Source organism: Homarus americanus, unplaced genomic scaffold (genome assembly GCF_018991925.1).
Source record: "Homarus americanus isolate GMGI-L3 unplaced genomic scaffold, GMGI_Hamer_2.0 scaffold31037, whole genome shotgun sequence".
In the NCBI taxonomy this organism is placed as follows: Eukaryota; Metazoa; Arthropoda; class Malacostraca; order Decapoda; family Nephropidae; genus Homarus; species Homarus americanus.
The window spans coordinates 7,397,422-7,411,681 of record NW_024722227.1 but is presented as its reverse complement, the minus strand read 5'-3'; the positions used below and the strand labels follow the sequence as shown (position 1 = coordinate 7,411,681).

The 14,260-nt window shown below is 48.8% G+C and overlaps 1 protein-coding gene across 3 annotated transcripts in view; it reads left to right on the top strand.

Annotated features, from left to right (window-relative positions):
• LOC121862348 overlaps positions 1 to 14,260 on the top strand; it is a 42,451-nt gene that overhangs the window by 16,349 nt on the left and 11,842 nt on the right. The window contains exon 1 of one of the 3 annotated variants that reach the window (XM_042360577.1): positions 2,280 to 2,405. The exons of the other annotated variants lie outside the window; for them this stretch is intronic. Coding sequence (XP_042216511.1) covers positions 2,387 to 2,405 — 19 coding nt within the window. The 5' untranslated portion in view covers positions 2,280 to 2,386. Of the gene's footprint in view, positions 1 to 2,279; positions 2,406 to 14,260 lie in introns of those variants that run through there. 3 annotated transcript variants of the gene reach the window in all.

Genomic DNA, 14,260 nt, shown 5'->3' with positions numbered 1-14,260 from the left:
AGATATTCTCACCCTCACAACAGATACTCTCGCCCTCACAACAGATACTCTCGCCCTCACAACAGATACTCTCGCCCTCACAACAGATACTCTCACCCTCACAACAGATACTCTCACCCTCACAACAGATATTCTCACCCTCACAACAGATACTCTCACCCCTCACAACAGATACTCTCCCCTCACAACAGATACTCTCACCCTCACAACAGATATTCTCACCCTCACAACAGATACTCGCCCTCACAACAGATACCTGCCCCTCACAACAGATATTCTCACCCCTCACAACAGATACTCTCCCCTCACAACAGATATTCTCACCTTCACAACAGATACTCTCCCCCTCACAACAGATACTCCTGCCCTCACAACAGATACTCGCCCTCACAACAGATATTCTCACCCTCACAACAGATATTCTCACCTCACGACAGATACTCTCACCCTCACAACAGATACTCTCACCACAACAGATACTCTCACCCTCACAACAGATATTCTCACCTCACAACATATATTCTCACCCTCACAACAGATTCTCTCACCCTCACAACAGATACTCTCACCCTCACAACAGATACCTCACCCTCACAACAGATATTCTCACCCTCACAACAGATACCTGCCCCTCACAACAGATACTCTCGCCCTCACAACAGATATTCTCACCCTCACAACAGATACTCTCGCCCTCACAACAGATATTCTCACCTTCAACAGATACTCGCCCTCACAACAGATACTCGCCCTCACAACAGATATTTACCCCTCACAACAGATATTCTCACCCTCACGACAGATACTCTCACCCTCACATATATACTCTCACCCTCACAACAGATATTCTCACCCTCACAACAGATACTCACCCTCACAACAGATACCACCCTCACAACAGATATTCTCACCCTCACAACAGATATTCTCACCCTCACAACAGATACTCTCGCCCTCACAACAGATACTCTCGCCCTCACAACAGATACTCTCGCCCTCACAACAGATACTTACCCTCACAACAGATACTCTCACCCTCACAACAGATACTTGCAATTATAGCTCCCACAGGAATGTAAACGGATTCATATTTATCACACACCGTGAATAGTGAGTCTGCCCACGTACACAACAGATGTACTCATGAATATTAACAATGTAGGGACACGAACACACCTCCACCAACCCACGCGCACACATAGCCAGTAATTATCCTACAAACTGGTTTCGTGCAGGGTGCGGTACCACGTTTTTTTTAGGGTTATGTAAGGTACCATGTGTTCTGGAGTGATGTAAGGTACCATGTGTTCTGGAGTGATGCAAAAAATTATTAACACTTATTTTCCACTGTACATAACCCTCTATGCTTCACCATCAATTTGAATAATAAATATACACCCACTTAGTAAACAAATACAAGTAGTAAATATATAGGACACAGTGTGGATGACCGCAGGTGCAACAGGTGTGGTCCTCACACAGTTGCTGCCACATGTTAAACTGCCAAACTACCCACCACCACCTACTGTACGTGTGAGCTAAGGAGTGGTAAGGAAGCTCTGAAATGTAGGGAGAGAGAAGTGAGAAAATTCGTTATTTTTTAATTTTGTCGCAGAAGGCTGTTACGCAAGCCTTACGTATCCTGTGAGCGGCAGTGCAAGAAGGATTGCAGAGTAAAGGTCACAAAGGGAGTGTATAACAGTCCCCAGTGGTCAGGATATTGTGCCATTCAATGTTATAGAGTATTTCTAACATTGTTTAGTTCTGTCCATACAATAGGAGTTGACTTATTCATACCGGCTTGGGTGGTATACTTCGGTGTGAGGCTTTATGTCTGACCACATACTTTATTATGCATGAGAGGCAATTAAGAACATTCTATGTTCAGATTTACACATGGAAATTGTTTCAATTAACGTCGTAGACGACATACCTGTGGTACTAATTTATTTAAGGATTGCAAGATGTCTACAGAAACTATTTCTAGTGCATTATGTTAACCAGTAAAAAAAAGTGGCGGTGTTTTCTATTCTTTCGGTTGTGTTGGCGTAGCTCACTGTGTAAGTATTGTACCCCAAACAGTGCATTGTTTACTAAAATGACTGGTCGTCAGCTTGTCAAGGTTAACCTCGAAAGCATGTTAAGCACTACACTTTTCTTTATCTAGAATATAAGGGTTTATACTGTAGGTGTGGTGGGCGGCTCTACCACACGCACCATCGTTTTTAATAACTATTTATGAAGACAAATGGGTCATCGTTCTTATAGATGATGAGTAAATGACGGATTCTATTGTGCAACTGGGGTGGACCCGAAGCTAGAGGTGCAGGGGGTATATAAGCGGGAGGCAGAGAGACCGTGTCAGTCAGTTGACGAAGTGAGCAGGATGGCACAGCGCATAGAAGGTGAGTCTCAATAATATCAAGTGTTTGTGTGGTGAGCCATGCCACGTGACACATTTCCCACCAGTCATTACACCTGTGATAATTCCACTATTTATGGACACCATACATGATGTAACTTTAAATTTGATCATGTTTTGTATATACTGTAACCAAGAGACTTGTGTAAATATTTTAGTAGAGGTGTGTTGAGACTGTGTCCTTGTGAACACGGTAACTTATTACTAGTGTTCACCAGCCAGTGTTCTACCAGTAGTAGTGTTCACCAACCAGTGTTCTGCCACTAGTAGTGTTCACCAACCAGTGTTCTGCCACTAGTAGTGTTCACCAACCAGTGTTCTGCCACTAGTAGTGTTCACCAGCCAGTGTTCTACCACTAGTAGTGTTCACCAGCCAGTGTTCTACCACTAGTAGTGTTCACCAGCCAGTGTTCTACCACTAGCAGTGTTCACCAGCCAGTGTTCTACCACTAGCAGTGTTCACCAGCCAGTGTTCTACCACTAGCAGTGTTCACCAGCCAGTGTTCTACCACTAGCAGTGTTCACCAGCCAGTGTTCTACCACTAGCAGTGTTCACCGGCCAGTGTTCTACCACTAGTAGTGTTCACCGGCCAGTGTTCTGCCACTAGTAGTGTTCACCAGCCAGTGTTCTACCACTAGTAGTGTTCACTCAGCCAGTGTTCTACCACTAGTAGTGTTCACCAGCCAGTGTTCTACCACTAGTAGTGTTCACCAGCCAGTGTTCTCCACTAGTAGTGTTCACCGGCCAGTGTTCTACCACTAGTAGGTTCACCAGCCATAGCAGTGTTCACCGCCAGTGTTCTACCACTAGTAGTGTTCACTGGCCAGTGTTCTACCACTAGTAGTGTTCACCAGCCAGTGTTCTACCACTAATAGTGTTCACCAGCCAGTGTTCTACCACTAGTAGTGTTCACCAGCCAGTGTTCTACCACTAGTAGTGTTTACCGCCAGTGTTCTACCACTAGTAGTGTTCACCGGCCAGTGTTCTACCACTAGTAGTGTTCACCGGCCAGTGTTCTACCACTAGTAGTGTTCACCGGCCAGTGTTCAATCACTAGTGTTCACCGGCCAGTGTTCAATCACTAGTAGTGTTCACCGGCCAGTGTTCTACCCTAGTAGTGTTCACCAGCCAGTGTTCTACCCTACTAGTAGTGTTCACCAGCCAGTGTTCTACCTCTAGTAGTGTTCACCACAGTGTTCTACCTCTAGTAGTGTTCACCAGCCAGTGTTCTACCTCTAGTGTTCACCAGCCAGTGTTCACTCAGTAGTGTTCACCAGCCAGTGTTCACCTAGTTTCACGGCAGTGTTCTACCACTATAGTGTTCACCGGCCAGTGTTCAACCATAGTAGTGTTCCCCAGCCAGTGTTCTACCACTAGTAGTGTTCACCGGCCAGTGTTCTACCACTAGTAGTGTTCACCGGCCAGTGTTCAACCAATAGTAGTGTTCCCCAGCCAGTGTTCTACCACTAGTAGTGTTCACCAGCCAATGTTCTACCACTAGTAGTGTTCACCAGCCAGTGTTCTAACACCAGTAGTGTTCACCAGCCAGTGTTCTACCACTAGTAGTGTTCACCAGCCAGTGTTCTACCACTAGTAGTGTTCACCAGCCAGTGTCTACCACTAGTAGTGTTCACCAGCCAGTGTTCTACCACTAGTAGTGTTCACCAGCCAGTGTTCTACCACTAGTAGTGTTCACCAGCCAGTGTTCACCACTAGTAGTGTTCACCAGCCAGTGTTCTACCACTAGCAGTGTTCACCAGCCAGTGTTCTACCACTAGCAGTGTTCACCAGCCAGTGTTCTACCACTAGCAGTGTTCACCGGCCAGTGTTCTGCCACTAGTAGTGTTCACCGGCCAGTGTTCTACCACTAGTAGTGTTCACCAGCCAGTGTTCTACCACTAGTAGTGTTCACCAGCCAGTGTTCTACCACTAGTAGTGTTCACCGGCCAGTGTTCTACCACTCAGTAGTGTTCACCAGCCATAGCAGTGTTCACCAGCCAGTGTTCTACCACTAGTAGTGTTCACCGGCCAGTGTTCTACCACTAGTAGTGTTCACCAGCCAGTGTTCTACCACTAATAGTGTTCACCAGCCAGTGTTCTACCACTAATAGTGTTCACCAGCCAGTGTTCACCACTAGTAGTGTTCACCGGCCATGTTCTACCACTAGTAGTGTTCACCGGCCAGTGTTCTACCACTAGTAGTGTTCACCGGCCAGTGTTCTACCACTCAGTAGTGCCACCGGCCAGTGTTCTACCACTAGTAGTGTTCACCGCCAGTGTTCTACCACTAGTAGTGTTCACCGGCCAGTGTTCTACCACTAGTAGTGTTCACGGCCAGTGTTCAATCACTAGTAGTGTTCACCGGCCAGTGTTCAATCACTAGTAGTGTTCACCGGCCAGTGTTCTACCACTAGTAGTGTTCACCGGCCAGTGTTCTACCTCTAGTAGTGTTCACCAGCCAGTGTTCTACCTCTAGTAGTGTTCACCAGCCAGTGTTCTACCTCTAGTAGTGTTCACCAGCCAGTGTTCTACCTCTAGTAGTGTTCACCAGCCAGTGTTCTACCACTAGTAGTGTTCACCGGCCAGTGTTCTACCACTAGTAGTGTTCACCGGCCAGTGTTCAACCATAGTAGTGTTCACCGGCCAGTGTTCAACCATAGTAGTGTTCCCCAGCCAGTGTTCTACCACTAGTAGTGTTCACCAGCCAATGTTCTACCACTAGTAGTGTTCACCAGCTAGTGTTCTACCACTAGTAGTGTTCACCAGCCAGTGTTCTACCACTAGTGTTCAACGGCCAGTGTTCTACCACTAGTAGTGTGCACCAGCCATAGTAGTGTTCACCAGCCAGTGTTCTACCACTAGTAGTGTTCACCAGCCAGTGTTCTACCACTAGTAGTGTTCACCAGCCAGTGTTCTACCACTAGTAGTGTTCACCAGCCAGTGTTCTACCACTAGTAGTGTTCACCAGCCAGTGTTCTACCACTAGTAGTGTTCACCAGCCAGTGTTCTACCACTAGTAGTGTTCACCAGCCAGTGTTCTACCACTAGTAGTGTTCACCAGCCAGTGTTCACCACTAGTAGTACCAGCCAGTGTTCTACCACTAGTAGTGTTCACCAGCCAGTGTTCTACCACTAGTAGTGTTCACCAGCCAGTGTTCTACCACTAGCAGTGTTCACCAGCCAGTGTTCTACCACAGCAGTGTTCACCAGCCAGTGTTCTACCACTAGTAGTGTTCACCAGCCAGTGTCTACCACAGTGTTCACCAGCCAGTGTTCTACCCTAGAGTGTTCACCAGCCAGTGTTCTACCACTAGAGTGTTCACCAGTGTTCTACACTAGAGTGTTCACCGGCCAGTGTTCACCACTAAGTGTTCACCATCTCCACTAGTAGTGTTCACCAGCCAGTGTTCTACCACTAGTAGTGTCCAGCCAGTGTTCTACCACTAGTAGTGTTCACCAGCCAGTGTTCTACCACTAGTGTTTCACCAGCCATAGTAGTGTTCACCAGCCAGTGTTCTACCACTAGTAGTGTTACCAGCCATGGCACATCACCACTAGTGTGTTCACCAGCCAGTGTTCACCACAGTTGTTCACCAGCCACACCACAGTGTGTTCACCACAGCAGCACTGTTCTACCACTAGTAGTGTTCACCAGCCAGTGTTCTACCACTAGTAGTGTTCACCAGCCAGTGTTCTACCACTAGTAGTGTTCACCAGCCAGTGTTCTACCACTAGTAGTGTCCACCAGCCAGTGTTTACCACTGCTAGTGTTCACCAGCCAGTGTTCTACCACTAGTAGTGTTCACCAGCCAGTGTTCACCACTAGTAGTGTTCTACCACTAGTAGTGTTCACCAGCCAGTGTTCTACCACTAGTAGTGTTCACCAGCCAGTGTTCTACCACTAGTAGTGTTCACCAGCCAGTGTTCTACCACTAGTAGTGTTCACCAGCCAGTGTTCTACCACTAGTAGTGTTCACCAGCCAATAGTCAGCCAGTGTTCTACCACTAGTAGTGTTCACCAGCCAGTGTTTCTACCACTAGTAGTGTTCACCAGCCAGTGTTCTACCACTAGTAGTGTTCACCGGCCAGTGTTCTACCACTAGTAGTGTTCACCAGCATTTCACCGCCAGTGTTACCATATAGTGTTCACAGCCAGTGTTCTACCACTAGTAGTGTTCACCGGCCAGTGTTCTACCACTAGTAGTGTTCACCAGCCAAAGTGTTCTACCACTAGTAGTGTTCACCAGCCAGTGTTCTACCACTAGTAGTGTTCACCAGCCAGTGTTCTACCACTAGTAGTGTTCACGCCAGTCACCACAGTATTTCACCAGCCATGTTCTACCACTAGTAGTGTTCACCGGCCAGTGTTCTACCACTAGTAGTGTTCACCAGCCAGTGTTCTACCACTAGTAGTGTTCACCAGCCAGTGTTCTACCACTAGTAGTGTTCACCAACCAGTGTTCTACCACTAGTAGTGTTCACCAGCCAGTAGTGTTCACCTCCAGTGTTCTACCACTAGTAGTGTTCACCAGCCAGTGTTCTACCACTAGTAGTGTTCACCGGCCAGTGTTCTACCACTAGTAGTGTTCACCAGCCAGTGTTCTACCATAGTAGTTTCACCAGCCAGTGTTCTACCACTCAGTAGTTCACCAGCCAGTGTTCTACCACTAGTAGTGTTCACCAGCCAGTGTTCTACCACTAGTAGTGTTCACCAGCCAGTGTTCTACCACTAGTAGTGTTCACCGGCCAGTGTTCTACCACTAGTAGTGTTCACCAGCCAGTGTTCTGCCACTAGTAGTGTTCACCAGTGTCTCACACACGCCAGTGTTCTACCACTAGTAGTGTTCACCACTCAGTAGTGTTCACCAGCCAGTGTTCTACCACTAGTAGTGTTCACCAGCCAGTGTTCTACCACCAGTAGTGTTCACCAGCCAGTGTTCTACCACTAGTAGTGTTCACCAGCCAGTGTTCTACCACTAGTAGTGTTCACCGGCCAGTGTTCTACCACTAGTAGTGTTCACCAGCCAGTGTTCTACCACTAGTAGTGTTCACAGCCAACCAATTCACCAGCCAGTGTTCTACCACTAGTAGTGTTCACCAGCCAAACTCCACTAGTAGTGTTCACCGGCCAGTGTTCTACCACTAGTAGTGTTCACCAGCCGAGTGTTCACCCAGTGCAACACTAGTAGTGTTCACCAGCCAGTGTTCTACCACTAGTAGTGTTCACCGCGTTCTCACCACTAGTAGTGTTCACCAGCCAGTGTTCTACCACTAGTAGTGTTCAGCCAGTGTTCTCCACTAGTGTTTCACCAGCCAGTGTTCTACCACTAGTAGTGTTCACCAGCCAGTGTTCTCCACTAGTAGTGTTCACCCCCAGGATACCACTAGTAGTGTTCACCGGCCAGTGTTCTACCCACTAGTAGTGTTCACCAGCCAGTGTTCTACCACTAGTAGTGTTCACCGGCCAGTGTTCTACCACTAGTAGTGTTCACCAGCCCAGTGCTCTACCACTAGTAGTGTTCACCAGCCATAGTAGTGTTCACCTCCAGTGTCTACCACTAGTAGTGTTCACCAGCCAGTGTTCTACCACTAGTGTCCGGCAGTGTTCTACGACTAGAGGTTCACCATGTTCACGCAGTGTTCTACCACTAGTAGTGTTCACCAGCCAGTGTTCTGCCACTCTACCAATAGTGTTCACCAGCCAGTGCTACCATAGTAGTGTTCACCAGCCAGTGTTCTACCACTAGTAGTGTTCACCAGCCAGTGTTCTACCACCTAGTAGTGTCGATGTCTCCACTGTATTCACCAGCGTTCTAACAGAGTTCACCGTGTCTCCACTAGCACCGCCAGTGTTCCACCACTAGAGTCACCAGCCAGTGTTCTACCACTAGTAGTGTTCACCAGCCAGTGTTCTACCACTAGGTGTCACCGACAAAGCACAGTATGTTCGCAATACTAGTGTCACTGGCCAGTGTTCTCCATGATAGTAGTGTTCAACCCACCATAGTAGTTGTTCAACATGCTCACCAACCCTAGTGTTCACGGCCAGTGTTCTGCGACTAGTACCACCACCAGTGTTCCACCACCCAGTGTTCACTCCACACAACCCAACACCACAACACCCAGTGCACCACCAGTGTTCACCACCAGTGTTCTACCACTATGTGCTCCACAGTTCTACCACAGTAGTGTTCACAACCATGTTCACCACCAGTGTGTTCACCGGCACAATCTACCACTAGTAGGTTCACCAGCCAGTGTCTCCACCACCAGTAGTGTCTCACTGCCAGTGTTCTACTGACCAGATGTTCACCAGCCAATCTACCACCACACAGTGTTTACCAGGCAGTGTTCTGCCACTAGTAGTGTTCACCGGCCTGTACTACCACATAGTACGATGTTCCCACTATAGTCACTCAGCGTCTCCGTAGTGTTCACCAGCCAATGTTCACACCCCAGAAGTGTTCACCACCAGTGTTCTATCACCAGTGAGCCACCAGCCAGTGTTCCCACCACAGTTCACCCACCACAAACAAACCCACACCCACCCACACAACCACCCACACCCCACCCAAACGCTTGGTGAGAGGTACAGTGAGGATGAGTGTACAGGTAAGAGTGAGGTGACAGATGAGTGAGACAATCATGGCGCTGATGGCATGAGAGAGTATAGTGATTTAAGAATAGGCACCTGCGTCCTTAATGCACTAGCTGAATGGTGAACTCTGTTTGCTTCCCTGTTGGGCGCTGTAAACGCTTCACCTTGCACAGGATGCCAGGGGGTGCCCAATGAACTAGCTCCTTCGTGGGGCAAATCTGAAATCTAGCGAGAAGTGAGTGGGTGTCTCTAACCTTGATACACAGGTTTATGTGAGCAGCTAAGTAGATGTATTGTATGTGCAAGTTGTACTTTATGATGATTATCATTGTTTTGAAGTCTTCTCGGCCTTCTGTTTGTTTATGTAACCTAAAAATGCATGTTTGTGGCTCCTAACTAAACAGGTAAACTGCATTTGGTTTTGAGTCCAGCTTCAGCTCTAAGTGTGATGACGTCTTATTCGGCTGGGGATGACGTCACACTTCTACGTGTGTCATGGATGACCACGATCATCGTCCAAGATGGCGTCCTCTGTTCGAACGGTCATGGCGTGGTTTGAGAGTGTACACGCTGGAAGTATACACTGGATATACTGTACACACGCCAAGCGAAAACAGGATGCTTTCACTTGATATGGTCATAGGGGACGTGAGGTGCGTCTAGTGGTGTTTGCGTCAGCCAATGTTTACTGTTAGGTGGATCGTCACCGTCCGCTGCGTCAAGTGATTGTTTGATACTGGGGTTGACTGGTGCTAGGTGAAGGTTAGAGCGGTAATTCTGAATCTTCCTTTCTTCGTAAACGGACAGTCGCTTATATCCTAGCACAGGCCAAACTGTGGACTTTGTTGGGCGTTCCATACACTTACTAACAACACCCATTTAAATTCACACTACACATCAATGGCTACTACTCAGCTCTGGGCTGTCATTGGCTAATTGTACATTACTCGACTTGTGATTGGTCATTCCACCCTCTAAAGCCATAGTTAAAAACTGTATATTATAAAAATTCCCTTAGGATCGGCTGAGACACTGGTGCATTATTTCACACCTTTCACATAACAAGGACTGACGTTATACACAAGAGACATTCATTATAATTATACACTAGAGTATAGACGGACATTACAGTATATACACCAAGGAAAAATCTTAAACACGTCATTGACAATCATTATTTACACTGACAGATACTCATCACGCATACGAGGGGCATCCTGTACCTCACTCACCAGTCACTCACTACTGCGTCATGTACCTCACTCACCAGTCACTCACTACTGCATCTTGTACCTCACTCACCAGTCACTCACTACTGCATCTTGTACCTCACTCACCAGACCTCACTACTGCATCTTGTACCTCACTCACCAGTCCTCACTACTGCATATTGTACCTCACTCACCAGTCCTCACTACTGCATCTTGTACCTCCTCCACCAGACACTCACTACTGCATCTTGTACCTCACTCACCAGTCCTCACTACCATCTGCTGCACCTCACTCACCAGTCACTCACTACTGCATCTTGTACCTCACTCACCAGTCACTCACTACTGCATCTTGTACCTCCTCACCCAGACACTCACTACCATCATGTACCTCACTCACCAGACACTCACTACTGCATCCTGTGCCTCACTCACCCAGACCTCCCCCACACGTGCCCTCACTCACCAGTCCTCACCTACTGCATCTTGTACCTCACTCACCAGTCACTCACTACTGCATCTTGTCTCCTCACCAGTCACTCCCACTACTGCATCATGTACCTCTCACTACTGCGTCATGTGCCTCACTCACCAGTCACTCACTACTGCATCTTGCCTCACTCACCAGTCACTCACTACCATCTTGCACCTCACTCACCAGTCACTCACTGCATCCTTGCCTCACTCACCAGTCACTCACTACTGCATCTTGTCCCTCACTCACCAGTCACTCCTGCTGCATCTTGTACCTCACTCACCAGTCACTCACTACTGCATCTTGTACCCACTCACCAGTCACTCACTACTGCATCTTGTACCCTACCCACAGACACTCCACTACTGCATCCTGTACCTCACTCACCAGACACCCCTACTGCGTCATGTACTCCACTCACCAGTCACTCACTGCTGCATCTTGTACCTCACTCACCAGTCACTCACGGCCTCCAGCACCTCTCAGAAAAGTGTGTGGTCATCACTCGGTAAGAATTTAGCAAACAATGACTTACTTGGAAAGTCTGAACAATAAAACGCTGTGTGTTGAAATGACGTCGTTGAAATCCGAGGACTTGTGTGTCTGCTTTTATTATTTTTATTTGTCTCTTTACCACTCATTAGTTCCTGCACCTGATTGAGGATGACTTCCAGTAGTACAAATTTCACAGTAACCTGCCAGAGGTATAACTTTGAGTACAAAGGCCATCCTGCTGAGGCCAGGCGCTCCTGTCACTGCCAATCTACCATAGGATATCACGGTGTGAAGGAGTGGAACAATAATACTGTGCCCTCAACCATTCCAGGAGAGATTTCCCTCCGTTACTGTAAAACAACCTCTCAAAAGTCACCCAGTTTCTCAATCCTAAAATATTTATCACACTTATCCTAACGATAAGTAATCATGTTCTCTTTTTTTTATAATTCCATAGATCATAACATCATTGTTTATATTTCATCATTGTAAATATTAGTATTAGGAAATACTGTTATGTTTATAATATTCCAGTGAGGCAGGCTCACAACCACGTGTTTCATCCACACCACACCAGAGGCAGGCTCACAACCACGTGTTTTTATCCCACACCACACTGAGCACCACCAGTGAGGTGGCTCACAACCACGTGTTTCATCCACACCACACTACACTCACCAGTGAGGCAAAAAATGCACAACCACGTGTTTCCTCCACACCACACTACACCACCAGTGAGTAAGCAGAAGTTCCACAACCACGTAAGCCTCCACACCACACTGCCACACCACCAGTGAGGCAGGCTTCACAAACCACGTGCGTTTCTATCCACACTCCACACTACACCACACCAGTGAGGCAGGCTCACAACCACGTGTTTCATCCCACACTACACCACCAGTGAGGCAGGCTCACAACCACGTGTTTCCTCCACACCACACTACACCACCAGTGAGGCAGGCTCACAACCACGTGTTTCCTCCACACCACACTACACCACCAGTGAGGCAGGCTCACAACCACGTGTTTCCTCCACACCACACTACACCACCAGTGAGGCAGGCTCACAACCACGTGTTTCCTCCACACCACACTACACCACCAGTGAGGCAGGCTCACAACCACGTGTTTCCTCCACACCACACTACACCACCAGTGAGGCAGGCTCACAACCACGTGTTTCTCCACACCACACTACACCACCACAGCAGAGGTTGGTTTCAACCACGTGTTTCTCCCACACCACACTACACCACCAGTGAGGCAGGCTCACAACCACGTGTTTCCTTCCACACCACACTACACCACCAGGAGGCAGGTCTTTGACAACCACGTGTTTCTCCACACACTACACCACCAGTGAGGCTCACAACCACGTGCTTCCTCCACACCACCACACCACCAGTGAGGCAGGCTCTCACAACCACGTGTTTCCCTCCACACCACACTACACCACCAGTGAGGCAGGCTCTCACAACCACGTGCTTCTCCACATCAGCCACCGGCAGGCAGGCCCACCACGTGCTCTCTCCACACCACACCATACCACCAGTGAGGCAGGCTCACAACCACGTGTTTCTCCACACTACACTACACCACCAGTGAGTAAAAGGCTCACAACCACGTGTTTCTCCACACCACACTACACCACCAGTGAGGCAGGCCTTCACAACCACGTGCTCTCCACACCACACATCCACACACCACCAGTGAGGCAGGCCACAACCACGTGTTTCTCTCCACACCCACACTACACCACCAGTGAGGCAGGCTCACAACCACGTGTTTCATCCACACCACACTACACCACCAGTGAGGCAGGCTCACAACCACGTGTTTCATCCACACCACACTACACCACCAGTGAGGCAGGCTCACAACCACGTGTTTCATCCACACCACACTACACCACCAGTGAGGCAGGCTCACAACCACGTGTTTCCTCCACACACACTACACCACCAGTGAGGCAGGAGGTTTCCTCCACACCACACACACCACCAGTGAGGCAGGCTCACAACCACGTGTTTCATCCACACCACACTCCACACCACACTACACCACCAGTGAGGCAGGCTCACAACCACGTGTTTCCACACCACACTACACCACCAGTGCAGGCTCACAACCACGTGTTTCTCCACACCACCAGTGAGGCAGGCTCACAACCACGTGTTTCATCCACACCACCAGTGAGGCAGGCTCACAACCACGTGTTTCATCCACACCACACACACCACCAGTGACCACACTACACCACCAGTGAGGCAGGCTCACAACCAACCTCCAGTCCACACACCACCAGTGAGGCAGGCTCACAACCACACACACCACCAGTGAGGCAGGCTCACCAACCACACACCACCAGTGAGGCAGGCTCACAACCACAGTTTCTCCACACACCACCAGTGAGGCAGGGCTCCACACCACCAGTGAGGCAGGCTCACAACCACAGTTTCCTCCACACCACCAGTGAGGCAGGCAGCAGGCTCACAACCACACTTTCCTCCACACACCACCAGTGAGGCAGGCTCACAACCACACTTTCCCCACACCACCAGTGAGGCAGGCTCACAACCACACTTTCTCTCCACACCACCAGTGAGGCAGGCTCACACCACACTTCTCCCACACCACCAGTGAGGCAGGCTCACAACCACACTTTCCTCTCAGTGAGGCAGGCTCACAACCACACTTTCTCCACCACCCAGGCTCACAACCACACTCCACACCACCAGTGAGGCAGGCTCACAACCACACTTTCCTCCACACCACCAGTGAGGCAGGCTCACAACCACACTTTCCTCCACACCACCAGTGAGGCAGGCTCACAACCACACTTTCCTCCACACCACCAGTGAGGCAGGCTCACAACCACACTTTCCTCCACACCACCAGTGAGGCAGGCTCACAACCACACTTTCCTCCACACCACCAGTGAGGCAGGCTCACAACCACACTTTCCTCCACACACCACACCACTAAATTTTCAATGATTCACAGATAACCTGTATGTTAACTCCATGTCTTTTTTTTATAATGAAAGCGTGTGTTAATA